Consider the following 27573-nt stretch of genomic DNA (forward strand, 5'->3'; position numbering starts at 1 on the left):
GGCTGTGGGCAGCTTCACAACCCAACACAGCTCAACCGCTGCACCACCGGGGAGGCCCTAAGCAATTCTACTGCTGTTGACCGTGCAACTTGACCCCAACTGGAAGCCCTTCCATACCCTATACGTGGACTCCCTGGTGTGGGTGGCTGGCAGGTGCCTCTGGTTCCAAGGACTCTAAGGTGCCAGGAGCTAGTTTGATATGATGGAAAGAGCTTTTGGAAATTGGCAAGTTGAAGGACTAGTTTTCGTGTATTCTGCATTCTGGCCACCATTTCCACAGTGGGAAAACAAAACAGGCAAATGTACCCAAACTAGGTAACTTTGCCTTTCTGACCCATCTCCCCAGCCAGGTAGCTTTGGATTGCTCTTAGTTGGAACAGGGGGAATAAACGGAAATGATGCTGCTGCTGATGATGCTGAAGAAGATAATGATTTCTAGATACCTTTCCTCCTGACCAAAGAAGCTGTTAAAGGTATGGGACTCAGGCAGCTAGGAGCAGCGCCACCCTCGGGCCTGGACACAGTTCCACTGCCTCTCTGTGCACTGTCTTCCAGGTGCCTGTGCAATCCTGGTTCGATGACATGACGGACACGGAGCTGCTGGACCTCATCCCCTTCTTCGAAGGCCTGAGCCGGGAAGATGACGTGTACAGCATGCTGCACAGACTCTGCAGTAGGTAGCCCCGGCCTCGCCCTCCTGCCTGCGAACTCTGGAACCTCAGGCCTCGGGGACCTGCCTGGCCTCAGCTTCCCAGGAACTGAAAGTGAGGACAGACCATGCTTCAGACCACAGAGCGAATGTGGCCATACCTACCTGTTTTATTTTTTAAGAACAGAAACAACTATTTTAAAATGAACTCTTTTAATGAATTTCATAAAGGGACATGCATTTTACTGGATTTGCTTTTCTTAAAACATACCAAAAAGAAAAAAATATGGGGAAAAAAAAAAAAGCTTGATATCTATCAGACTTCCTTTCAACTGTCCTCCCCTCCAAGCAGACAACCTGTCCCTCCTGTCCCAGCTCGGAACAGCTGACTCAACTCAGAATCTCTTTCCTACAGGATGAAGTGCCTTTTTGAATGTTATTTTAAGCTGAGAGTTGATTTTTCTATACAGCCTATTTCCAGACATCTTTTAGTCTTTTATTGTCTTAGATTCTCTAAGAAGATAAATAGGACAATTTTCTAGAACCTGGGGGATGGGTGGGTGAGGGTGGCAGAGAATTATAGGAGCCTGTCTCCCAACAGGTGGGACAGCTCTGACAGCCTGTGGCATGCTGCAGGGTCAGGGTCCCAAGAAGAGTTTTTATGACTGTGTCAATGTCTCCGTTCATTTCTGACCCAGTTTGGAATGTATCTGCCATCGTGTGGCTCAACACTTAAGGATACATTAGATCCGTTTATATGATTTCTGATGGTGACAAGTCTGTCTTGAGGTCACATTCCCCCCTTGAAAAGTGACATCCTGTCACTTCTGCTTTCACACTACTACCATACTTTGTATGTAGTTTCGTTGTTGTTTTGGGTAGAGCAGTTACAAGAAACCCTAAAACCCGTGGATATAAATTTTTTTTTTTTTTTTGCTTATTGAATTTTAAATCTTTCCTTTCCGAAAACTGGATACATGTGGAGCTGTTTGGGAATTTTCTTTGCTGCTACTGTGCTGCCACCAAATGGAATTGACCAGCGGCTGTTACACTGTTCTTTGCCACTGTGCCTATGCTCAGAATCTGCTCACTGCTAAGCTGCAAACTTGGACAGGGTCAGAAACACAGGTGTCCTGCCCCATTGCAGACTGCACCAACCATATTCCTTCCCTGGCATCAGCCAGGGGAACTCCAAGGGGTACAAAGACGAAAGGGCCAGCGTGCCACAGAGATGTGACGTGAATTTTAAACTGCCGTCAACATCAGATCCTGTGATAACCTGTGGCCTCGACCAGCCACTATGCTGATGTGGCCCAAGTCCATCTCTTGACCTTCTCTTTTGAAGCACAGCCTATTTCTGAGCCCGGGTCAGGGAAGTCTGTCTAGATGTGGGACTCGTCGCCCCAAGCCAGGGTGAGGAAGCTCCCTCCCCTGAGCTGGCACTCCCTTTGCAGCTCTTCCTAGTGAGATGTTGTAAGCAGTGCCATGTTCCTTGTTTGACAACAAGACAGTCTTTAAAGTATTGCTCTTCAAAGTAATTAAAAAGAACCCTTTCATGCTGGCACCATTGCCTTAGTCCTCTGTGGGTTGGGCCTCCGCCAGCATTGTGGTGGGAGCGACTGGCACTAAGAAGACTGGAAATCAGGGGTCAAAATGAACTTTCTTTTTTGCTTCTACACACAAAATAATGAAGCCAGCTGCCAATCACATCCTCCCAACAGCACTTTGGTCTGTGGATGCCATGCATTCAGGAGAGAAGTATTCAGGGGTAACCAGGTCTCCCAACATTCTAAGTGTTCCAAACCCAGTAATTCACATTTAAGTAGAAATAGCCCCTTGCTCGGCATCGCCACAGATAGTGACAGTTACCTGGCAGATCTGCTATGCCATGAACCTTGATTTGGAAAACCAGTCATTAAATGAACCCGCTGCCTTAAATGTCTTGAATGTGACAGTCGAGTGTCTGTGAAATCCACACTGAAATCAGTCTTGATGGAGCCTTAGACCCTCCCTGTGCCCCCTTCTCATTTGGCATCACAGAGTCTTATTTGGAGGAGGGGACAGAGAAGATTGAAATTCTAGAATATTTTCGGGAAATTAAACCTAGGAACACACCCTACTTCTGAAAGATGGAGTGAAGACACTTGGCAGGTTTGAGCCAGACACTTGACCTTGTAGTTCCCGAACCCGTGAACACCATTGCACTAAGCCAGTGCGGGGCTGTTGAGGGTAGAGCCCAGTTCCTGCCACCACAGACACAGAATGTCTTGGGAGGGCCAGCAGACCCTCTGAGGGTTCTGGAGTCTGTGCACCTTATTTGACCACACTCCAAAATACCATTTTTATTTCAACCCTTGATTCTGTTTTATGTACATAATCAAAATATCGATATCTATAGCTATATATATATATTTTTAATCATCTACATGTAAATGAAGCAATAGAATTCTAACATAAGGCCAAGAAATGAGACGAATGTTTGGGGTTTATGTTTTTTAAGGTAAATACGGGTATTGTTTTTAATTATTACCTTTTATTAAATTGTGGATTCTAAAACCTAATGAAAGCTGTTAGCTATTTCTCTGTGCCATAGATTTCCCATGTTACCAAAACACCCCCAATTCTTTAGCCAAAAGAGAAGTCTCACCTGAGTTTCCATGGTCCTCTCTGTGCCAGGTTAAAATATAGTCTCCTGGACAAGTATTTTTGACATTAAGATCTGGAGCAGAATATTCTGGGACATGGACTCTGGCCCCAGTGATGCTCTGCCATGTCTCACCAGGCCTTTGGCGGAAGTTGCCGGACACACCTGATGTTACTGCTCTGTCTTCCATTGCTCGGAATCCTACGTGTTGGTCTGTGATTTCACCCATTAGCTGTTTGTCAACAGTGCACTTGTATACTGAAAAGGAACACCATCTGTCACGGCTGATATTGGTGGGGAAGCTCCTTTGACATGGGGCAATGTTGATGAGATGACTTTGGAGACCTGAGGATGCCTAGGTCTGGTGACACCATCCCATCATGGTTGCAGTATTTGGGCTTTTGGTATAAAAATGAAACCCTGTAAGTCTGTAACCTGGCAATATTTTACAATCCTCTATTTTCAAGATGGTTTCTTAATAAAATCCAGAACCACACAGCCCTATGGTCAAACACTCGTGACGTTTGTGCCTCTGCTTTTAAAGGTGCTGTGATGGACAGTTGGCACGCCAGAGTTCGGGAAGAGTGGAGGGCTTGAAGTGCTTGCTGTTACCTGTACAAAATTAACTGGCTGCCTCTGTTCCTATTTTACTGTAAATCTGATGGTGTCTCTTCCTGTCCCATCCTCCAGGGAGCTTCTCTGCAGACTAACACCCCCCCAAGTAGAGGAGATGTGGTATCTGAGTAGTCATAGGTTTCTGTTGGACATATGAACATGACATACAATCCAGCACCACTTGGGGAGCACTGCGTGCGGGATGTGCACGTTCCCAGGGGTGAGCGTTGTCCGTCAAGAGGTTTGCGACGATTCCTTCCTGCCAAAAATAAACATGTGGAATTATGCTCTCTTGTGGATGGACTGCTTCTGTAGCTGCAGTGTCTCTCCTCACTTTATCCCCTTCTCTCCCCCTGCACAGCCTCCCACCAGCACCTTGGGTCTCCTGGTGCCCCTGCTTCCGGAGAGCAGGGGTGGATTGGAGTAAGGCTGCAGGATCCCAGGAGCCACGAACCTGACCCAAATGGGTACTGGAAAACCATTCTGCCATCTAAAAGGTCTCCCCAGACTCACCTTCCTCCTGCAAGGATTCCAGCCCTACCAACAGACTTGAAAGTGCAGCTTGAGAGACGCGAACCCCAGCCACAGGCATTGTGTGGTATGTGCGGTGCCTAAACCCACAGCCCTTGAGTACATACACTGGCTAAGATGCCGTGGGGACCAGATGAAGCAGAACAAGCAACCAGAATAAAAGGAAGGGTATACAAGACAGTTTTCTCACAAAGGGACATTGTACACACACTGCCCTCAGCCCAGCTCCTCTTCCGAAGGTGACAGAGGTAGCAAGTCCTTCTTCTAGTGGCTGCTGGTTGTGCCTTGGGCCTGGTCTCAGCACTGCTTCTTCCTAGTACCTAATTCAGATACCAGAAAACATCAGTGTAAAACGGATTGGTTTATCCTCATTTATAGATGAGAAAACTGGCCAGTGAGCCTCAGTTCTAACACAGGGACACAGGTCTCAGGCGTATATTTTCGCCCCAGACAACACAGGACAAGGCAGTGCATGTGTCAGCTCAGGAAACCCAGAAGCAAACTCAAATCAAAACTCCCACAGCTAATCTGTGCATGACTGTGCAGTAGAGCATCCAGCCTGCCAGAGAAGTCACCCCACTTTCCTCCCCTGGTTGAGGAACCCCTAGGCTATGTCCTTCTGTCTCTTACTTGCTCTGCTCTCCAGCCTTCTTTTCCCCCTTTTCATTTCTGGTATTGCCCCCAGGCCACCTTTGTGTCCAGCAAACGTGGTTGAGCACTATGGCTGCCCTGAAGCTGAGACACCCCAGTGACTGTCCACAGATCCCCTGAATAGATGGGAAGGAAACACGGGTCATCCAGAGGTCACTTATTTGGGACTTTGGCACACTGAGATTAGACTTGATGTTCTCACCTGTATTTCAGAGCCAAAGAATGGGCAGGAAGCCAGGGAGGCGTGTGTTGAGCTGTGGATACAGGGGCACTGGGGGGCTTGTGGCAGAGTCCTTGGAGGAACCTGGGATGCTTGTGCTTCATGTCAGGGCTGCTCATGAATAAGCAGGCTGCCCAAGGCTGGGGGTCACCAGCCTGATCTTCCAGAACAGGATATGTGGGCTCCAGAGGTTTTCACCCCAAACCTCCATTACAGCTCCATCTCCTCAGTTCAGTTATCTCATTACAGCTCAGTGGGCCTCGGCTCTGGCTGCCTGTTGGAATCACCAGAGGCCTCTTGAAAATTCAAATCCCTCAAGTTCATCCCAGACCATTTAAACCCAAATCTCTGAGGGTGGGCATCGTATTTTTAAGTGCTCCAAAAGACTCAGAGGTAAAGCCAGGACTGCGAACCCCTCTCTGACTGGTTGTCGAGGAAAAGCAAGTCTCCCAAAACCCTTCCAGTCCTGACACCCAGGTATTGCAAAGGAGCTCTGAGTGGGGATGTAGGGGAAATGACATGGATTGCTCTCCCTGAAAGATCAGTCATACAAGTTCATTGCTGAAAATTCAGGAAACCCAGAAAAGTGCAGAGGAAACCCCACATGGGCACTGGGAGCCTTTCCCGAGGCAGAGGTGAGGAGGCACTGATAAGAGTGCCAGCAGGCTGACAGCTCCCTGTTTTCCCACTGACAAGGGGAGTAGACTGGATACCCCCACTTCATCTTGGAGTGTAGGGTCCCAGATATAGGGTTCCCACAAGGGCCCAAGGCTGCACTGCTCAAGGGCATGGGCCCAGGACCTTTCCAGGCATTGGGATCAGAACCCCAGTCAGTCCCACCCCATCCCACCCCCACACCTGTCTGCTCTCTGGAGGGGTGCACCCCCTAAAGGGCCTGTCTCCAGGAGAGACAAGGTGCTGCCCCTGCCTGGGATGGACTCTGATGAGTCATGGGGCGACCAAGTGGGAACCCCTAGGCAACCTGGGGGTGGGGCCTAGAGGACCGGGCTGGCTTCCCAGGTCTGCCCCACCCACACGGGGGCCACACCCCCCCCTTTGTCAATATTGACCTGGCGCTGCTTGGCCTTCAGAGATAAGCCAGAAGAACAAAGTAGTGGGAGAACCCTGGAAACCTGCCCCAGTCCAGGGGGCAGGCTGTGGGGGATGTGGGGACCCTGGGGCGGGAAGAGATCAGTGGGATGAGAGGGTCATGGCCAGGACTGTGCTGGCGAACGTGAGTCAAGCTGAGTGCCCTTCTGACTCCAGGCAGGCCCCTTGAAGAAGGATCCCCAATTCTGTGAGAGGGTGGCTGAGCAGGAGGAGGGGGGTGGCACGATCCCCTTCTTGCTCTGCAGGAAGGATAGACCGGACACCTCCCTCCTACAAAGCGCCCTAGCTGCCTTTAAGCTCTACCCTGGACCTCTGTTTCCCCTTTCTGCACCATGGTTGGCATCCCATGGAGCTTGTCCATGCTCCAGGCCAGGCCCAGGGCCCGCTGTCATCCCCCGAGGCCCAGATCACAGGTGACAGTGGGGCTGTCCTGGAATAGGGCAGTCTTGCCCTTCCGAGGTCTCTGGACCCCAGAGACCCAGAGAATTCTGTGGGGAGGCCTTGGAAAGATCCTTCTGTGCTGTCCCCCCCACCCCATGGTAAGCTTCAGAAGCACCGCTAGTATTTACCCATTGGCCTCCAGATCCTCTCTGCACAGTCCTCACCCTCCAGCGCTTCCTGCCACAGGGTGGGGAGGAGTCCCGGGCCTAAAGCCAGTGTGTGGCTGTTTAACAGATGAGTTAGCCAGTCCCTGTGTGAGGAGGGGGGCACGGGCTGGTGAGGCTGGATTGTGCCAGGCAGGGTGACTTGCTCCCAGCAGGGGTAGAGGGGTGTGACCCCTATTTTCTCAGAGGAGGAAGTGTCTGCTCAGAAAAAGCCTAAGAAACCTCTCCAGAGTCACTCAGCCAGACAGTGCTAGAGCTGGGTTTGGACCCTGACTCTGGAGAGGACTCGGCCCCAGACCTGGCTTCTGGACAGTGCCCAGGGAGGGTTCAATCACGCCCTCATGGGGCAGGCCAGACCACAGGAACATGTCAACAACAGCGCCATTCTAGACAGACACACAGAGGTGAGCAAGGCACAGAGGTGAGCAAGGCACTGTCCTCCTCGGAGACACAGACTCTGAACATGGGTCCAAATCAATACAGTTACCAGCTGAAAGCACCAACAAGATAAAGAAGGGGGGGGCGCGACTGCTGCCGCTGAGGTCAGGGAAGGCCCCTCTGGGAGAAGCCATTTTGCTTTAGATTTGAAGCAGAGGAGCAGCTGCGGGAAGCTGGGTGAGGGAGGCTGTCAGGGAGAAGCTTCCAGGCAGAGGAAACCACAAGTGCAAAGGTTCAGGACTAGAATGAACTTGGCCTCTATGGGACAAGAAGAATCTTGTCTCTACGACATAGTGAACACTGGGGAGAGTGAGAGGAGATGCAACCAGAGAGGGACTGGCAAGGTGGGACTTTATCTTAGGGAAAAATGGAAGTTTTGAATCAGGAGAGTGGCATGATCTGATTTGCTGTTAGAAGAGACCCCGAGGCTGCTGCAGGGAATGGACAAAGGCTCATGCTGCTAGCACATGAGAGAGACTGGCCCCCAGAGCAGGCCAGGAGCCACAGACTGGCCAGGGGTGCCCCGTGGGTAGGACGGAAGGAGAGGAACCCAGAAGGGCCCCCAGGTTTGGGGCCTGAGCAAGCAGGCCATTTCCTGAGGCTCAGAGGAGGAGGTGGAGCTGAGTAGGGCCTGTGGTGGGTGTCAGGGGTGCCAGAAGGGAAGTGACCAGACAGCTGGGTGATGGAAACTGCGACTGGGGGTGAGTTCTGGAGGTGCGAGAGTTGTGGTCAGAAGAGAGGCTAGAATTTTTATTTACCGCCTGGGACTAAAACTTGGAAAGAAAATAGAAAAGACAGGAGGTGAGACCTGAGCTTTGCGCCCTGAGCCCACTGACATTTAGAGGCCCCGAAGGAGACAAGGGAGTGGTCAGTGGGGTGGGGAGACACTTGGGCTGTTTCAGGGGGAGGGGGAGTCGGGGGGCCCTGGCTGGCCAGAAGGAGAAGAAGGCCTCTTCCTCATCTCCAGGGAATTCGGGAGCCCAGACCAATAGAGTGGATGGAGGGGAGACTCAGCAATGAGGAAGTGGGGAATTTTGCTGGGTATTGGGACAAAAGGAGACAGGAAAACAGGTATGCACAGGTGGAACCCCTAACATGTCACATGCAGAAACGGGATTAGACAGGCTCTCTCCCACATGCAAGGTCAGACACGGGAATGAGCCAAGTGCCCCGTGCCACGAGGCCCCACATGGGGACCCACTAATTCCACCTGCTAAACAGCCACACACTGGCTTTAAGTCCTGATCTCCCCCCACCCGGTGACAGGAAGCCCTGGAGAGTGAGGACTGGATGCTGGACGTCCTCACCGGATCCTCTCCAGGGGCCAGTGAGCAAACATTAGTGGTGCGTCTGGAGGGCCTGGGCCTTGACACCACTGACTAAGGTCGTGGGGGAACTTGCCTCTTTTTCCAGCACCTCCCCCATCTCACAATCAGGAAGGAAAGGAGCAGGCGAGCCGAGGTGTGGGAGAGGCGTCCTCCCTGCAGGGACTGCACTGGCCTCTCCCACGATGGGTATCAGGCTCCCAGGGGAGGGCCGTGCTGGGCAGGGAGCCCACGTGGGGTGAGGAGGAAGCAGAGCCGTGGAGGCAGCCCTGGCCACCTTCCCCCGCCTCCTGAACTGACCTGAGTCTTGCAGAGCCAGACCAGCCCGGCCACTACCAGCAGCCTTGGTCCTACATCCTCCTGAAGTTGGCTGGTGTCACCTGACCTGAGTCCAGCGGGAACCCACCTCCAGCGGGGCAGAGATCAGGAGCCCATCCAGACTCTCAGAAGGGGAGGCACAGTGTATTCTATGCCCCACATTTTGGCCTAGCTCAGGACTCCATCATCTGGTCTCTGCCCACCAGTACGGAAGAATTGAGGCCTGGCCGACCAGCCATGACCCTGGGGAGGGGGTTGGCTCTCGGAGAGCTGGGTCATTATTTGTTGACTGACTAACAGATTGGCCAAGTTTGAAAGCCCAGCCCACCAAGTGGTGGGGTGTGTCCAGGAGGGTGGAAGGAGGGATTGTGTTACAGTAAGGGGAGTGGTGGGCAGAGCCTGGCCCTGTGCCAGGTCCAGCACTGCCCACAGGCTGGGCGAAGGCGCCAGCAGTTTCCAGCAGGTAAGCCTGGCAGGGAGGGGGCTCAGGATGCCACTGAGCAGGGAGGGGTCTCCAGGAAGCCGGTGGGGAGGGGCTGTCCTTAATCAGGGGTGTAAGGCATCAGGCCACAGGGTCAAGGTTGCCAAGGGACTGGTAGAATTGGGGAATCATTGAGCAGCCCAACAAGTAAGAATGTGGCTGGGGGAAGGGAGGCCATCTCGGGAGTGACTTATGGAAAAGAAAGAGGCAGATTTTGCACAGGGGGGGCCTCCATCACCCACAGAGCCAAATGCTTAGGGGGTGCAAGGGCTGCCCTCCCTTCCTCCCTCCCACTCCTGGAAGTTGGACAAAGTAAACTTGGGTCCACCCCTCTGCAGAAGGAAGCTGTACATGTTGGGGAGAGGCACCAACGGAGGGAGCACCCCCAAAGGAAAGGATGTGATGGGAGAGAAAAGGGTATCAGCAGGAGGAAGGGAGAGCCTGGTGGGTAGAGAGGAGAACCCCAGGTAGAAAAGGAGAGGGCAGAGGAGAAGGGGCATTGGGAGAGAAAGGGGGTGTAGAAGGGGTACTTAGGGAGAAGAGGAGGCACTGGGAAGAGAAGGGGGTGTTTGGAGGAGGAAGAGAGCACAGCAGAGGAGGCAAAGAAGTCAGCGGAGAGGTGACAGGAAGGAGGGTGGAAGGTGGGGGAGAGGGTGCTCAGTGGGGACACCACCGGGAAAGCAGAGGTTACAGGAAGGGAAGGCGGTGCCAGAGGAGGGACTGGGTGACAGGGAGAGAAAGTGGGGAGCCCAGGGAAGAGAAGGGGCTTCCAGTAGGAGCAACAGGACATGGGGTGGGGGCCCCACTCAGGGGAGGTGATTGAAAGATGTTCCCCAGAGGGAAGAGGGGAGATTTGTGGCTGGGAGGGCTTGGAGGGTTAGAGGGGAGGGCTGGGGAGGGAGGCAGCCCCTGGAGGAAAAAGGAGCCACCTGGGGAAGGAAGAGGGTGCTGGGGGCAAAAGGAGTATTCCTTCCCCCTCCTCCTAGAGCCCAGCTGGAAGACAGTGGGCATGGAACTGGCTCTCAGAGAACCCTCCCAGCCCCAAGGTTGATGCCATCCTGTCACCTCCCAGGAAGACCAGCCCAGCAGTAACCTTCTGGTCCCAGTTTGACTCCTGTCCCACGTGGGACCGGGGTGCCCCGAGGCCAGCGGGTCTTGGCGGTGCTGTCAGTTTCACACTGTCACCTGACCTGCAGCTCGCAGCTCCTTTTGGTGCCTGTACACTCTCCCGCCTGGGCCCCGCTTCTGCCCCACCACCCCTGCCTGTCCTTGGACCTGTCACTCAGTGTCGCCTCATGTGTTCTGCTGCATGATGACATGGCCGTGACAGGCTCACTTGTCGCCGTCACACCAACAGGCTGTCAACCGCGCCAGCAGTTTGAGTGTAGTTCGAGGGCATGACGCTGCCATCCTCCACCTGCTTTCGCTCGGTCTGGTCAACACCCAGTCACAGGGAACCTGCTAGACGTCAGGCAGCTGGGAGCCCGCAGTGCCAAGAGGACCAAGTCCTGGCCTCAGGAATCCCCTGCTCTATGGTGGACCCCAGGCCAATAGCATGTGGGGATCCCCCCCCCCAGCTCCATGTTTGGAGTAAAGTAGCTCTAACCCCTGGCGGCACTGCTCCCCCTGTCTCCCCAGCTGTCCTGACTCAGCTCTGGGTGCCCCTCCCGTGCTCCTCCCCACACACTTCCATGGCCACCTTGACCTTCAGGAGGGCCGATGTTTCCTACTGTGTGCTCTGAGCTCACCAGGGCCTGAGCCCAGGCCTCAGGGACCCTGGAGAGAGAGCGAGGAATGCCAGCCATGCGGGCACCTGTCACTCTGCCTCTGATTCTGTGCTCTGTTCTCACCCCCCCACCCCCGTTCCCATGGTCTCCCCCACCCTGTTTCTGCAGGGTCAGCGGGGCCAAGGGAGTTTCTCCCACTGATAAGACACAGCCAGAGCAGAGTGGGGAGGGGAATAGAGTTAACACCCTACCACAGCCACTAGGAGGGAGACATTTATTTGAATCTACGGAGCAAAGCCTCAGCAGGAAGAAAAAGCTGCAGCTGGCAGGATTTAGGTTAGCCGTAGAAAGAACTTCCATTGGTGGAGGAATGGAAACTTCACATGGAAGTTTCTGAACGAGTAGCACAGGGAAGCCTGGGGTATTCGAGAATAAAATGCTGAGAGCTAACAAACCTGGGGGCTCCCATTTTCCTTACACACCTCTTGCTCCACCCTTCCTTCCCTCCTCGGCTCGCTCAGAATCACAGAGCACAAGCTCAAGTGAACTAACTCACTGTTTGCAGAGTCTGCAAACCCCTTTTGCAAGAATTTGAGGGTATAACTGACTGGCCCAACCTGCTCATGTTCTCTGAGACCGTGGCTTCCCGCAGTTTGTCCTGGTCCTCAGACGGTTCTGTGTGCATCTAGCTTGGGTTTGCAGAAGCTTTGTCTTGTCTGCAGAGACTGTTTCTGTCCTGAGCCCATGTCTATTTTCAGTCTGTCTTTTTTCAGGACCCGAGTTTCTTGAAACAGTCTGTCTCTATTTCTCTGTTTGCTTTTATTGCAGAAGCTGCCTCCATGCAGAGCCAGACCCTGTCTGGTGCCTCCCAAGCTGGTGCCCTCGCCTGGGACACTTGTTTCTGCCTAAAGTCACTCTCCCTGTTTGCCAAGCTTTGTCTATTTGCAGTGCCTGTCCCGGTCAGCACAGCCTGTTTCTTCCGCCTAAGTGTCTGTCTCCAGACCATGGCCCTGTTTGTAGAGTCTTTTCCTATTTCAGAGCCTGGTTCTGTCTGCAGGACCTGAGCCCTATTTGTAGAATCTATGACATTTTTCAGGGCCTTGGCCTATTTGCACAGCCTATCTAAATTTCCTTGGATAGAAACCATCTGCTCGCAGAATCTATTCCTATGAAGAGTTTATCACTGTCAGGGAGCACGGAGTCTATGTCTTGTAGAGAGCACATCTTGTTTGCAGACCTATACCTGTCAGCACACTCTACTCCTGATTTCACATGTACCTGTTAGCCTGTGTCTGTCTGCAGAACCTGTCCCTATTTACACAGTTTTTGTCCATCTCCAGAATTCACACTCTTTTCTAGAAAGTTTGTTCCTGTTTGCAGAGCCCAGGTTCTCTACAGAACCCAGCCCTGTTTCAAGATCTTGGCGATGTTTGGGGCATCTGTGCTTGAACACAAAGCTGATTTCCCTGCCAGCTCATGTCAGTAAATCCTGTCTGTCTCTGAAGAAACTCCATGTTTGTAGAGCCTTTGTCTGCAGAGCCTGTGTCTTTTTTCAAAGCTTGGATCTGTTTGCAGAGCTCATGATTGTTTGCCTAGCCTGTTCACACCTCCCTGTGTGCAGGTTTTAGGTATGTTTGCAAAGCCTGTTCCTGCATGCAGAGCCTGAGTGTACTTTTGCCTGTGTCAAGAGCCTGCCTCTGTCTAGGAAGCATTTCTTTCACTGAAGATGCTGTGCCTGTTGGCAGAACCTCACCTACCTATGTTCCTGTCCCTATCTGCATAGCGTGTCCCTTAGGCAGAGTCCCCATCTACAGGACTTGTCTGCATCCACATTGGCCTAGCCATTCCCAGTCTGCAGAGCTCCTCCGTTACTGCAGACCTGTGACTTTCTAGAGTCTTCATGTGGAAAGTTCACAATCTCTGATTATGTGCCCAGCCAGTCTGGACTTCCCTAGGTAGTGGCTGTGTCATTTTGCACATGCTGTCCTTGTACACATAGATGGACCCAGTCTACAGTATTCATTTTTGTCAAGAGAACCTGTGCCTGTTGCATCCCTGTCTTCAGTCTCAGAAAGATGTCTTTGCAGAGCCTATACCTGTTATAGAGCCTGTGCTGCAGGCAGAGCCATCTCCTGCCCACACAGCCTGTCACTCTCTGCAGGTGCCATGTGTCTTTGTGTAGCCTGTTCCTAACTGTCTAAAAGACCTGTGCCTGTTTGCAGCTATGTCCTTGTGTGCAGAGACCATCTTTGTCTGCAGGATTCAGTTCCATTTCAAGAACCTGCCCCTGTTTGCAGAATCTGTCCTCACCTGCAGAATCTGTCCCCTCCTGACTACAGTGAGCCCCAATGCAGAGTCTTGTCTGTCTGCTGAACCTGTTTTGAACTCCCTGTCAGTTGGCAGAGGTTGACCCTGTGTTCAAAGCGTGCCCCGTCAGAGCTCAGCCATGTTTCCAGCACACTATCACCAACACACTAGGTCCCTGTTTGCAGACCCTCTCCACGCTGACTCCTGCAGCACCTGTCCTGGCTCCCTGGAATCTGTGTCTGCAAAGTCCTTACAATGAAGGACATGTGCCATGACAGCTAGCGGTGGGGAGAGTGCTTACTTGAAGCCCAGAGTACAGTTCTCCAGCCTGAAAACTCTGGCTTTTGTTGTCTCCTCCCCTACCCCTCCTGGAGCAGGATGGACATCAAAAAGGACCTCCCACCCATCAACAGCCACAGGGCCCTTCACATATGGATCATTGAGGTAGGGGCGTGACACACAGCAGAGCAGGTGCAGAGATTGCTGTTCACTGAGACTATCCCTCCCCACCCCCCAACTCAGTGCTCCCTCCCCTCCCCACCCAGGTGGTCATGGGTTGGGTGGGGAGTGTCTCCTGAGCTGTCACTAGGTGCTCTCTTCTCCCAGAACCTGGAGATGGTGCCAGTGCCAGAGAGGGCTTATGGAAACTTCTTCATGGAACACTGCTACATTGTCCTCCACGTGAGTACTTGGGGAGTCTGCCTGAGGGGGTGGCACAGCCCAGCCTCCAGTCTGGTGACACAGACTAAGTTCTGCCCTGGGAGAGGGCAGCCTGCGGGCCAGAGAATCGCATCGTGCAAGGGGCTGCTGCCTTTGAGGCCTCTTCCACCTCTCCCCATTCTCCACGCCCTGTCCTTGGAAGCACCTGCCCATTCCCCCCAGGGCCCTTGTTACATTCTTGACCTCTGTCTCACCACGTCCTAGCCCCTCACCCCGCCCCTGCGTCCTAGAGGCCTCCCACACCCCCCATACACAACTGCCTGGGCCCTAGGTTCTCCAGAGCCTGAAAGCCCAGCAAAGGACTCCCGGTGACCTGCATTATTGGGTCGGGAAGGAGGCGGGCGAAGAAGCAGAGATCGCGGCGGGTGCCTTTGTGCAACACTTGCAGGGGGCGCTGGGCGAGGCCACCGTGCAGCACCGGGAAGCCCAGGGCCATGAATCCGACTGTTTTCGCAGCTACTTCCGCCAGGGAATCATGTGAGCTGGGTAGGGGGTGCGGCAGAGGGGAAGGGGCAGGGAGGTAGGTCGAGTAACTGGGCAGCCTGGGATGAGTAATTCCCTTATCCCTAGAGTGTGGGGAGTTTTTTGGTGGGTGGGGGTGACACCTTTATTGAGAACCATAACACTTACCAAACAACCCGTCAATTTCAAGTATGCAATTCAGTGATTTTCAGTCTGTCCACATATTTGTGCAACCATCACAGTAATTTTAGAACATTTCATCACCCCAAAAAAAGTCCCACACCCTTTAGTAGCCCTCCCTCTTCCTGCTTCCCTGCCCCCAACACTTCCTTCCCCCATCTGTGTTTATAGATTTGCCTATAGATATTTCCTATAAATGAAATTATACAACCATGAGCCTTTGGGTTTTTCACTGAGCATAATATTTTCAAGGTTCATCTGCTGTTATAGCATGTATCAACACTTTCTTTGTTCTTGCCAAATAATATTCTACTGTATGGATATACCACGTTCTTCGATATCTGGTCATCACTTAATGGATGTTTGGATTATTTCCACTTTTTGGCCACTATGGATAATCCTATTACTAACATTTATATACAACTTTTTGTACCAACGTGTTTTTTTTTATTTCTCTTGTGCATGTATCCAGGAATGGATACTGAGTTTACTTCTTTGCTACTGTGCTTGGTAGAAATGTCTTTTGCTGTAAATTGTTTCAAATCTTTAAAAAATTAATTTTTGCAATATATTTAGGTGGAGTCACAGGAAATTGCCAGTATTGGATCATTTCTGTCTCACACATTTGAACCTAATACGTGTGTATAGTATATATATGAGCACATGCAGAACCCCCCACCCGATATGTCCACCTCCACATGGGGCATACCTCCACATGCATGAATATATATGTTCCCCCACAACACATACATACGGATGCCTGAATTCCATGCACTAACATCTATATTCACATGGATAAACACACACTTAATGCCCCCACTTATTTACAGAAATATAGGTATGCACCCATGTGTGCATACACGTATTCACATCACGTATGCACACGTATTCACGTGTATGAACACATGTATTCACATCTATGGAATAACATATGCACTGTCTCTTCAGGGACAAAAGTGTACATGCACGTGCAATGTGCACTCAGAGAACCAAATACACACCCCTGCCCTGTGTACATACCCATGATCTGTACTTGCACTTGTGTGTCAAGCAGGCACACACATGTCCCTACACATGTTCATGTATGTGCTCACATCTGTGTTCACATCTACACTTGGTGGGGCTTGGGCTTATGTGGGCCCCACTCCCTCAGCTACAGGAAGGGAAGCCTGGACTCTTCCCTGAAGCATGTGGAGACCAATATGTACAACATTCAGCGACTGCTGCGCATCAAGGGGAGGAAGCACGTATCCGCCACTGAGGTGAGGGCTGCTGCTTAACCTCTGGACTCAGCTCCCACTGTCTGTACTGAGTACAGAGGAGGATGGCAAGGATTGGGGGGCACGAAAGCCTTAGCATGCAGCTGTATAAGCACATATGACTTTGAGGGTCACTCTGTGGGTGCGGCTCTGTGCATCTCTAGGTACGAGCAACAGGAGGGGATGCTGTCTTTCAAGGGTGTACATGCTCAAGATGACACTTCTCACTTTATAACCATGACATGCGTGTCAGCAGCTATGTGCATGCGCAGAGACACGTGCACATAAAGTGGGGCATGCACACCTCTTTATGTGTGTACACAGGGTGTAAATTGGGGGTATGCCCAGATGGCCAATCTTGAATGAGAAGGCAGAATCAAGCTTCGGGCCCCATTCCTGCCACTGCTTCTCTGACCCCCTACTTCTCTTGTCTCATGGGCACATTATGAATTTGGGGAGGTGAGCCAAGTAGCACCAGGGAAGATAGAGTAATTTGAGGTGGAGGTATGCAGCCCTGCACTGTGCCACATGTTGCAGCTGTCACCCACAGGCATGCACACTGTCTGCCACTGTCACTCCCAGGGCTACCCCAGGCCACTGAGTGCCCTTGTTAGTGCCAATTAGAACAGAGTGCCTCTTACTTCCATCTTGAGGGAAATTAAGAGAAAATGCTGATCTTGTTAACCTGAGATACTTTGCTGCCGTCCCATGTAATGGTGTAAAGGTAAATGTAAGGGTGTCTAGTGTCTGCAGTGTGAACGGGGACATCTGAGTCGTGCACGTGACTCTGCGTGGCAGCTGGCAGCTCTGTGATTCACAGACCATTCCACATGGGCTCACACGTGGTCACCCACAGATCCAGGGGCCGGGGCCATGCCTCCCTGGTCAGGCAGGGACGCCATACAATAATCCTGTTACTCTGGCAGAATTATTTAGAGTCCCCACTTTTACTCTCACTATCCACAGATACATACTGTCCCCCACGCAAGTGCACATATGCACACACAGAGTGCACATGTGCTGTCACCTGTGAGCTCACACCCTTGCTCACATTGATGTGCCCCCAATTTATACCCTGTGTACACACATAAAGAGGTGTGCATGCCCCACTTTATGTGCACGTGTCTGTGTGCATGCACATAGCTGCCGACACGCATGTCATGGTTATAAAGTGAGAAGTGTCGTCTTGAGCATGTACACCCTTGAAAGACAGCATCCCCTCCTGTTGCTCGTACCTAGAGATGCACACAGCCGCACCCACAGAGTGACCCTCAAAGTCATATGTGCTTATACAGATGCATGCCTGCGCACCTAATACTGGACTAATACACACACCCAGTTGCACAGAAGTGACACACCCAGCTCTGCTCCCCTGGGGGCACAGGCTTTGGTGACCCCTGCCTGGGTGCAGGCAGTGATGCTCCATCTCCCTCGCTGTCCCTCCTGGCCCTGGTAGGTGCAGCTCTCCTGGAACAGCTTTAATAAGAGTGACGTCTTCCTGCTGGACCTGGGCAAGGTGATGATCCAATGGAATGGGCCCAACACCAGCATCACTGAGAAGGCACGGGTCAGTGACAACCCTGGGAACTAAGGGGTGCAGGGCTCTGGGAGAGGGGTGATCCTGCAGGTGCCTATCCTCCAGCTACCCCAAGAGTTGAGCTTGGCTTTCCTATAACCTGAGAAGTACTTATATGCAAGCTGAGTTCATATGCTGCACTGGTGGTAACCTAGATGCCAGGATGAGGGGCCTCCAGCCTCTGCTCCCAACCTCTGCTAGCTGACCAGTGACAGGAAGTCTCTGAGATGCACTAAGGAGTGAGGGGGCCCCGGGGAAAGCGCTGACTGCCAGGTCTTTTCCTGCAGGGACTGGCCCTGACCTGCAGCCTGCGGGACAGGGAGCGGGGTGGTCGTGCACAGATTGGTGTGGTGGATGATGAGGTCGAAGCCACTGACCTCATGCAGATCATGGAAGCTGTGCTGGGCCACAGAGTGGCCAACCTGCAGGCTGCCATACCCAGCAAGAGCATTGACCAGCTGCAGAGGGCCAATGTCCGCCTCTACCAGTAAGCAGACCTTGGGAGCGGGTCGGGGGGTGGAGTAGTTCAGAGTGGGTGTACGTGCCACCGTTACTGCAGCAGCACAGTGTCTCTGGGAAGCCCTCCAGAGACGATCCTGGGTTTCTGAGGGAGGCCATAGGGAACCTTGGCCCCAAATGATACTCTTTCATGGCAGCTTTTCTGAGAAACCCTTTGCACAGACTGGGTGAGTGAGGCCCTAAGAGGGCCAGGGAGCTGCCTAAGTTTCCACAGCAAGGCTGCAGTGAAGTCAAGACCTCCACTCAGGGCCCAACCCCTATGCCTTCTGTATGCATGGTGGGATTGGGCAGAGGGGAAGAGAGGGGAGGGGAGCAAAGGGGGACTACATTGGCACTGGGTCAGGTAGGGGCTGAACTGCCCACATCTGGATGCCTGTCCCCCCAGTGTCTACGAGAAGGGCAAGGACCTGGTGGTCCAGGAGTTGGCAACCTGCCCACTGACCCAAGATCTGCTGCAGGAGGAGGTGAGGCAGACCTGGCCCCAGCCACCCTCTCGGTCCCCAGCCACCCTACTGTCACAGCCCGGGCTGGATCTCCCACTGACAAGCTCTGCTCTTGCTATCAGGACTGCTACTTCCTGGACCAGGGTGGTTTCAAGATCTACGTGTGGCAGGGGTGCCTGTCCAGCTTCCAGGAGAAAAAGGCTGCATTCAGCTGGGCTCTGGTGTGCTGTGGGCCCTGTTTGAGACGGGCATGGTGCTGCCCTGGGAGCCCCAGCTAGCATCCAAGAAGCCACGTGTGGAAGGGAGACGTGGGGTTGCCTTGAGATCTGAGGAGTCTACTGCACTGGTGCCCCCTCAATTTGGGGGTGGGGGTTGGGGAAGACAAGGCTCCCCCTAGGGTCTCACATGTTGCCAAGGCCCGCCCTTTCCGAAAGGGGGGGAAGCAAGGGGGGTGCCTCCCGGGCCTTCTGGGGCCCAGAGCTGGCTCATTAAGCGCTAAGTGGGTCATGAGCCCTGTTAATTAACGCTGCTCAGGGCTCAGCTGGCCAAGCAGCCTGACGGGGGGTCCCGCGGGTGCAGAGAGTAGTGCTCCCTGGGGCCCGCATGCCTGAGCAAGTCCGTGCCGCAGGGCTTCATCCAGGCCAAGGGCTACCCGACCCACACCAACGTGGAGGTGCTAAGCGACGGCGCCGAGTCGGCCGCGTTCAAGCAGCTCTTTCGGACGTGGACAGAGCGATGCAGCACCAGGACCCCCAGCTGGAAGGGTGACGGGCTTGGTGGGGGATGGAAGGGGGGCGCCGAAACCACCGCAGGCAGCAGAGGGGCACGGCCGGAGGGCGGGGTGGGAGCGAATCTGAACTTTTCTGGGTGATGGGCTGGGTGGTGCCTCCGGGGTCAGGCGCCAATGACACCTTTTGCCCCACCCTCAGGTACCCCGAATCTGGTAAAGCTGGACGTGGGCAAGCTGCACAGCCAGCCTGAGCTTGCGGCCCAGCTCAGGATGGTGGATGATGGCTCCGGGAAGGTGGAGGTGAGAGGCACTGTCTGGCTTGGCAGAGGGGAGATGGGCAGAGTCGTCAGCTCAGAGGAGTAGGCTTTGTCTTCAGGGGAATGATAAGGCTGCTCAGGTGACCCAGGTACAGCCAGATGCATCTTTGCGCACAGTGAGTGATGTCCTCCTGACTGCGGCTCCTGCACATCACACCTAGTCACATGCAGCCATACAGGCTCCGTCCATAAAGTCATGGCACGCGGGACAGTAAACCTCGACTTAATTATGCCCGTTTGTCATCTGTGTGACACAATCATACATGTGATAGTGCAGGCACACGTACTCATACCTGGCAGTTGCACTCAGTCATGCCAGGTACACGTCTGCAAGATGTCACTGCACAAACTGCATCACACATGATCACAGTCACACCACCATCCCCCTACAGAGGACACCAACAGACGCACGGTCATACATACCCAACCACAGCCCCACACACCCAACACTGTCACAACTGCCAGCCACCTATCTGGCTGGGACAAAACGGGACATGCCAGGGGAGGGGGCCATTTCCAGGCTCCAGAAAGGGCAAGGTTGCATCTTGACTTATTGGCTAAAACCTGAGCAGGGCCCTTAATTCCTCTGGGCTTCAGTCTTTTTATCTATAAAATAGAAGCAAAAACCGTGGTCCCATCCTGCCCCAAGGCTTGTGTCCGGATGCCGTGGGACTCTCAGGATGGATTGCTGGGCTCTAGTCCAGCAACCAGTGGGTGGGGTTCTAATCCTCAAGGTAGGTGGAGGTGTGAGAAAATACCTTTTCTCCCAGGTTTCCTCCTACTTTTACCCTAATCCCACATTTACAGGTGGATGGAGGCAGTAAGTGGGAAGAGACCAAAGCAGAAAGCAGAGCAAGGGGATAAAGAAGACAGAGAGAGTGGTGGGGGGGAATCAGGGGCGATAGAGATGACAGGCAGGAAAGCAGAGAGGAGGGTGAGGGAGGGAGGCAAGGAAGGCTTTAGGGCCCAGGCCTCAAGCAGGAAGGCAGGGAGGGGATCCCTCCCAGCAGGCCAGGTGAGTGGACTGGCAGGCAGGACCAGGCTCCAGCCAGGAGGCTTGGCAGTCAGGTAGGTGCTGCTCCTGGAGGTTATGAGGTCGAAGTCAGGCTCTTCTGCAAAAGGCAGGCTCTTGGATGCTCTGGTCTAGAGACCTTCTCCAGAGACGCAGTCAGGCTCTGTGTGGGCAGAGGAAGCTCAGGAGTGGTTTCCTGCTACATGGAGGTGGGTATTATTATCCCTGCTTTACAGGTGGGAAAACGAGCTCAGAAAGGTCCTTCTGGAACATGGGGCCAACCTGGATTTTCCAGGGTCGGCCTGGGTCCAGAGCCCATGCTCAGCTACCATAGCAACAAGAAATCACAGTGACAAGTGTGAGGAAGTGTTTTCCTTTCAATCCTTGAACAGTCTTTGGGTTTTTTTTAAGTGACACTGGAAAAAAGGGAAATTTTTCCAAGAGCCCTGAGACCTTGCTTCTGCCCAGCTTCTGCTGTCCTGGTCTGGGCAGACGAGTGGGGACTCGTCTATCCTGGTGCTGCACCCAGGCTCAGCACGGCTGAGGGCAGGCCAGCACGTGTGTTGTGCAGCCTGATGTGCACAGGGGAAGGGTCACCTGTAGATCTTTGCACATGCCAGCACAGAGTGTGACGTGGCGCTAAGCTGGGGGCGCCCCAGGCCTGCACAGAAGAGGCAAACCTCAGGCTGAGGAGAGCTGCCTGGGTGGGCACTGGGTGGGTAGTTTAGGTGGAGGAGCCCCTGCACACATTGGTCCCCCATTCCCCAGATATGGTGCATCCAGGACTCATGCAGGCAGCTCGTGGACCCGGAGCATCATGGACAGTTGTGCTCAGGCAACTGCTACCTGGTGCTCTACACCTACCAGAAGATGGGCCGTGTCCAGTACCTCCTGTACCTGTGGCAGGTACGCTGGCCTGAGGGGGGTAGCAGACCCTTTAAAGCCCAGAGTTAAAGACCTGAGGGAAGGAAAGAGCTGCACCCAGCCCTCATTACACTCATCACCCCTGCCTGCAGGGCCACCAGGCCACTGTGCATGCGATCAAGGCCCTGAGCGACAACGCTGAGGAGCTGGACCTCATGTACCACGGAGCCCTGGTGCTGGTGCACGTCACCATGGGCAGTGAGCCCCCTCACTTCCTCTCCATACTCAAGGGCCAGCTGGTGGTCTTCCAGGTAGGGCCCACATCACCCGTGGGGCCACAGCCTCGCTGCTCCTCCCTGTGTCCGTGGCCCTCTCAAGAACATGTTGAGCACTGTCTCTTCAGCTAAGCCAGGGCCCGGCTGACCAACCCCAGTTTCTCTGAGTCCCAGGAGCCCCGAGGGTGACCCCTGCTGAGTCTCTTCTCCCTCCTGCTGAGTCTCTTCTGCCTGTGCCCAGCACCAGCCACAGAGCAGGGGCTCAGGGGAAGAAGGGAGCCAGGACCTTGCCTGGAGTCAGACGGACAAAGTGGGGTCCTCTTTCTGCCTTCGAGCTTGAGGGAATCATGTCCTAAATGGGCTGAGGGGCCCATTTAGAAAGGGACTGGTTCCCGATCCAAGACTGACAGGTTCCTCACACTCCTCACTCAGAGGGTCCAGAAAACAGTGGTGGCATCAAGGAAGGTTCCCAGGACCCCATGGCAGATTATCCTTCCCTGGGAAAGAAGGTGGCCCCCAAGAGTCCTTGCCTCAGCCTAAGGCCCTGCTCCCTTGCAGGACAGCACTGGGCACTATGGGGCGACGCCGTCAGCCTCTGCCACGAGGCTCTTCCACGTGCAGGGCACCGACAGCCACAACAGCAGGACCATGGAGGTGCCAGCCCGCGCCACAGCCCTCCACTCCAGGGACATCTTCTTGCTGGACACGTCTAGCATCTGCTACCTCTGGTTTGGGAAGGTACCCCCAGCACTGACCACCTGACTCCTGCCCAGGGCAGTGGTGCCAGCTGGGGACGGGTCCTTTTCACAGGGGGGACACATGTCAAATCCAGCTTCAATTACCCGGGAGGGACAGAGGGGACGGCCACAGTGTCCCCTCTGGAAGCTGAGAGAGTTAGAGAGTGACAGATGCATGGGGGAGGCCCCTGACCAGAGCCAGGCCAGGCTCAGGCTGCCTCCCTCCTTCCTGCCTCCAGAAGGGAGAGGTCCCTTCCCTGTTCTCCTGGGTAAAAAGGAGGCCTAGTCTAGTTTACTAGTTTTCTCTCATCTTCAGCATAAACCGTAGATCCTGAGGATCCCCATCATGCTCTGAACCCAGAACTGTGGAGACAGAGCCTGGGGGTGGGGGTGCAGGCAGGGAGGAAAGGAGATCCCTTGGTCCAGGATCCCTTGGTCCTGCCATTATTTTGGGTCTCCCGTGGCTCAGGCCCTAGTAGGGATGTGGGACTGAAGACCTTCCCAGGGACTGACCCGGCCCATTACCTGCCAGGGCTGCAGCGGTGACCAGCGTGAGATGGCACGGGTAGTGGTCGCTACCATCTCCAGGAAGAGCAAGGAGATGGTGCTGGAGGGTCAGGAGCCGCCCCACTTCTGGGAGGCCCTGGGAGGCTGGGCTCCCTACCCCAGCAACAGGAGGTAACAGCACTGGGAAGAGGGTGTTCTTACAATGAGGAGGAAATTGAAGCCTGAAAATAGTGGGTGACTAATTAAGGGTCACACAGAAAGATGAATAGGTCGGACTGGAACTGAGGACCCCTGACTCCCGCCCTAGGGGCTCCCCTGGGCACAACCCACCTTCCACTCCCTGGCTCTGGGTTACTTGGATCAGGAAAACAGGCGCCAGGGAGCACGGGGCAGTGGCGCCCTCTGCTGGCAAGAGTGTTCCCTGCAATGTCCCAATCCTGGACCTCGCCACCTGGCAAAGGACAAGGAAAATGTGCCATCTCCCAACCCCACCACAGCCCCGGTGGGTCGTGATACCTGTGGGGGCGGTGGGGGGGGGGTATATAGATGGACAAGAATTTTATATAGGATTGCGGGGCAGAGGGAGACCTTAGAAGGCCTGAATTCTAGGACTGATTTATGGGCTGCATACCCCCCAAGTCTCCTGCACCCTGAAGTACTACTGCCTCCTTCTTAACTTAGCTTCCCATCTCCCACCAACCGGGTCTGAGGCTGGCTCCCAGCCAGGGGTGAGACCAAGTACTCCTCTCTCCCCGGGAGGACAAGGCTCCAGTTCTGGAATCTGCCCACTCCTGGGAAAACTAATGGGCTAGCTTGTGCCATAGCTGACTGGCACTGGGCAGGTCGCTGATTTTGTTTTCCCCCTGACAGATGGGGACACTGAGGCCCAGAGAGAGCAGGGCATTCCCAGAACGAATGATGGGGTGGGTGGAGCTTAGAGGAGAGGTCCCTAGCCCCTGGGATAGGGCTCCCTGTGCTGAGAGCTCATGGAGTCCCACTGGTGAGCAGCACAGGACTCCTGCCTCCCTCATGGCCTTGTGTCCATGCCGCCAGACCCCAGGAGGACGTCTTCAACTTCCAGCCACGACTGTTCGAGTGCTCCGGCAAGGTGGGCTGCCTGGTCCTCATGGAAGTGGTGTTTTTTAGTCAAGAGGACCTGGACAAGCATGACGTCATGTTACTGGACACCTGGCAGGAGGTGAGGCAGCCGCCCCTGGCCCACTGGGGTGTGCATGGGTGTGTCTGTAGCTGTGTGACTGGGCATGTGTGTGTTTCTGGTAGTATGCCTGCATGTAAGCCTGTGGTGGGTCTGTGTGATGGTGTGACACTAAGTGACTGTGTCACCGCAGGATGGTGATGAGGCTGTGGAGACTGACTGTGTGACTGGGGCTCATGTGTGATTGTGACCAGTTTCATAGTTGTGTGTAACTGTCCTGGAGATGGTATGTGATTCCAGGGGACTGAGTGCCTGTGGCTGGTGTGACAGCGCCTGAGGCTACCTGTGTGACTGCATGCTACCTGTGATTATTTACATGCAATTCTGAGTGACTGTGTGTGTCTGATTTGCTGTCTGGCAGGTGGTCGTGGGGATTGTGTCTAGCTGTGGTTGTGTGTCTCGGCTGCACTGTCTGTGACTGTGTGAATGTGGACATGAAGGCTGAGCCAAACCATCTCACTGGGAACAAAACCTAAGCCCTCCCTTACTGCAGCCCCGTGTGACTGGGCTGCCCCAGCTCTGTGACCCAATTTGCTCCCTCTCCCGGCCGCTTGCTGTGCTTCACTCTCAGAGGCCTCCTTGCCTCATGTCTCCTGCCAGGTGTGCAATGTGCCTTTGCGTTGGTTGTTTTCCACTTAGACACACGTGCGTCTTACTCCCTCACCTCCCTCGGATCTTAGCAAATGTCCTCAGTAAGGCTTCCTCTAACTCTAGTTTAAAATGACAATATTGGGCCTCCCCTGGTGGCACAGCGGTTGAACGCTGGGTTGCGAAACTGCCTGGAGCCTCTGCAGCGCCGGTTCGATCCCCGGCGGCCAGCGAGGGTCCCACATGCCGCGGCAGACCTCTCCTGCCATGCCCACTGCTCCCCTCAGCAGTGTACTTCATCGGTCTGCCTGTTCTGCTCCCTGCTCTGGCTCTGGTGAATTCTCTCATCCTCCTGCGCTTCTGACTGTACCCAGTGCTTATATAAATAAATAAATAAATCTTAAATAAAAATAAAAAATAAAATGACAGTATCCCCCCACCCCCACCTGCCACCACCACCTTCTTCTTTCCCTGCATTACTTTTCTCCATCTAATATGCTGCATATTTTACTCTCTCTGCAGTAAAATGAAAATACTACAAGGGCAGGACTTTTAGCTGTTTTTTTCATTGTTGAATGCCCAGTGCGTAGAACAGTGCCTGACACACAATAGGTGCATAACAAATATTTGGGATCGAATGCCTACAGGCACTTTTGTGAGTTGGTGTGTTTGTGCATGTGTGTATGTGTCTTTTGGGGGGATGTGTATATATGGGGTGGGGTGGGGTTCTGAGACCATCTAATAGATATGAGGGAAAAAAGTGGTGAGCCCTGGGCAGCCCCTCCACCCACTCAAGGCCAGGCCCCTCTGTGGCCCAGATCTTCCTGTGGCTTGGGGAAGCTGCCAGTGAGTGGAAGAAGGAGGCGGTGGCCTGGGGTCAGGAGTACCTGAAGACTCACCCAGCAGGGAGGAGCCTGGCTACACCCATCGTGCTGGTCAAGCAGGGCCATGAACCTCCCACCTTCACTGGATGGTTCCTCACCTGGAACCCCTACAAGTGGACTGTGAGTGAAGCCTGAGGGTCCCTTCACCCCACCTTAATCCAGGGGAGAGGGGCCTGCCTTGGGCTGACAGTAAGGAGGCATCGCCCTGGACCTCCAGTGGCTGGGGGAGACATGGCCTTGTCCTCTTGTCTCCTCCTGGATCCCATTGCTGCCACTTCATCCCGCCACACCACCCCCCTTCCCATTCTTGTCCCCAGAACAACCCATCCTATGAGGAGGTGGTGGAGGGCAGCCTGGGAGCCATATCTGCCATCTCTAGGATCACAGCAGTGAGTATTAGAACCTGCCAGGCCCCCTCCAGGGGTCTGGGCTCAGATGGTATGCTCCAAATGGGCACAATGGTTACGGAAGGGCCAGGCCCTGGGAGGTAGCAGGGGTTGCAGTTGGCAGCAGAGAGGCCAGTGAGTTCAGTGTGTCTCCCTGTGGGAGCCTAGCTCCCACATTCCCCATCCTGAGTCTTCTCTCTGGACAGGAAGTCAACAAATTCCACTTGTCCAGTTGGCCAAGAAATGGCAGGGCAGGCACCTTGGGCCTGCAGACCTTCAGGAGCTCCCACGACAGCTTAGAGAGCGAGCTGGAGCTGAGCTCCAAGACAGGTGGCAGCACCAGCAGCAGCCACAGCAGCAGCAGCTACCCCAGCAGCCCCAGAGCCACCATCAACGGGGGCCTGCGCCGCGAACAACTCATGTACCAGGCTGCCAAGGACCTGCCAGAGGGTGTGGACCCGGCCCACAAGGAGGTAGGCATGCAAGACCCCTGCCCCTCGTCTAACACATGAATTAACAGCCCAAGGAACCCAGAGCATGAGCCACTGAATATGGCAGTGGGCAGGTGTCCCAGGGAGATGTGTTCCAGATGGGTGGGCTACATAGGTGGGTGAGGAGCACCTAGAGCCCTGGGGCGACACCTCTTAGTGGGTGGGGCAGGTTTCAGGGCTCAAATCCTTCCTCTGCATCTACACACCTTCTGCACCCCCATTTCCCCCCCAGTCATATCTCTCAGATGCAGACTTCCAAGATATCTTTGGGAAGTCCAAGAAGGAATTCTACAGCATGGCCAAATGGAGGCAGCAGCAGGAGAAAAAGCAGCTCGGCTTCTTCTGAATGCAGGTCCCACCTGTGCCAGTGCCACCCACCTGACCAACACGCCTGAGGGTACCTCCACTCACACCGAAGTCCCGGGGGAGGCCCTCTGCTGGGACCCCTCTTGGGTTCCCCTTCCAACTTGTCAGTAAAATCTTGTCACCCTCACAGGGTGTGGTGTGTGTGCTGCCCAGCCTGGGCCACGCTGTGGGTACACCTTGGGGAACACGCCCCTGGGGCTGGTGGTGGTGCCACATTCCAGAAAAGGACTGAGCTCTCTGTGCCCTCCTCCATGGAGGGGTTTGTTTCTTGCTGGTCCCTTCTCCCCAAGAGTCCGAAAAACCCTGCTCACGTGTGAGTGCAGAGAAGATAGAGAGATGTTGGGGTTCCTCTTGGGGTATACATGCGCACACACACACATACACACTTTACAGGGATGTTTCTGATGTGCAGGTAAAGAA

General features: G+C 54.1%; 2 protein-coding genes across 6 annotated transcripts in view; both read left to right on the forward strand.

Moving 5' to 3' along the window:
- Positions 1 to 4219, forward strand: part of CTDSPL (CTD small phosphatase like) — a 113597-nt gene extending 109378 nt beyond the window's left edge. For both annotated transcript variants that reach the window (XM_037526490.2, XM_037526499.2), the window contains one exon: positions 556 to 4219. In XM_037526490.2, the coding sequence (XP_037382387.1) occupies positions 556 to 681 (126 nt within the window). In that variant the 3' untranslated portion in view covers positions 682 to 4219. The remainder of the gene's footprint in view (positions 1 to 555) is intronic.
- Positions 4220 to 4230: 11 nt separating this feature from the next.
- VILL (villin like) lies at positions 4231 to 27572 on the forward strand. Of its 4 annotated transcripts, none has more exons than XM_037526438.2 (20): positions 4231 to 4506; positions 13999 to 14065; positions 14228 to 14302; positions 14613 to 14818; positions 16137 to 16245; positions 17699 to 17809; positions 18106 to 18305; positions 18723 to 18801; positions 18903 to 19001; positions 19409 to 19544; positions 19710 to 19810; positions 21608 to 21745; positions 21856 to 22014; positions 22537 to 22716; positions 23248 to 23393; positions 24276 to 24420; positions 25845 to 26030; positions 26228 to 26299; positions 26503 to 26769; positions 27020 to 27572. In XM_037526438.2, exons 2-20 carry the CDS (start codon positions 14000 to 14002, stop codon positions 27131 to 27133), a joined length of 2589 nt encoding a protein of 862 aa, XP_037382335.1. In that variant the 5' UTR covers positions 4231 to 4506; position 13999; the 3' UTR covers positions 27134 to 27572. The 4 variants fall into 4 exon arrangements, with proteins under 4 accessions (XP_037382335.1, XP_037382327.1, XP_037382357.1 ...); XM_037526430.1 differs by lacking the exon at positions 4231 to 4506 and adding an exon at positions 9084 to 9569; XM_037526460.1 differs by lacking the exons at positions 4231 to 4506; positions 21856 to 22014 and adding an exon at positions 9084 to 9569.
- Position 27573: the final 1 nt, after the last annotated feature.

The sequence above is a fragment of the Talpa occidentalis genome, unplaced genomic scaffold, assembly GCF_014898055.3.
Source record: "Talpa occidentalis isolate TD23 unplaced genomic scaffold, MPIMG_talOcc4v2.1 talOcc4.10, whole genome shotgun sequence".
Classification (NCBI taxonomy): Eukaryota; Metazoa; Chordata; class Mammalia; order Eulipotyphla; family Talpidae; genus Talpa; species Talpa occidentalis.

What these genes read in the sequence shown, in the direction of transcription:
- VILL (XM_037526438.2), top strand. Translation starts at nt 14,000, where the DNA reads ATGGACATCAAAAAGGACCTCCCACCCATCAACAGCCACAGGGCCCTT. An exon ending in TACTTCCGCCAGGGAATCAT is followed by an intron (nt 14,819 to 16,136) that starts GTGAGCTGGGTA and finishes CCACTCCCTCAG; the next exon opens with CTACAGGAAGGGAAGCCTGG. An exon ending in AAGATCTGCTGCAGGAGGAG is followed by an intron (nt 18,802 to 18,902) that starts GTGAGGCAGACC and finishes TCTTGCTATCAG; the next exon opens with GACTGCTACTTCCTGGACCA.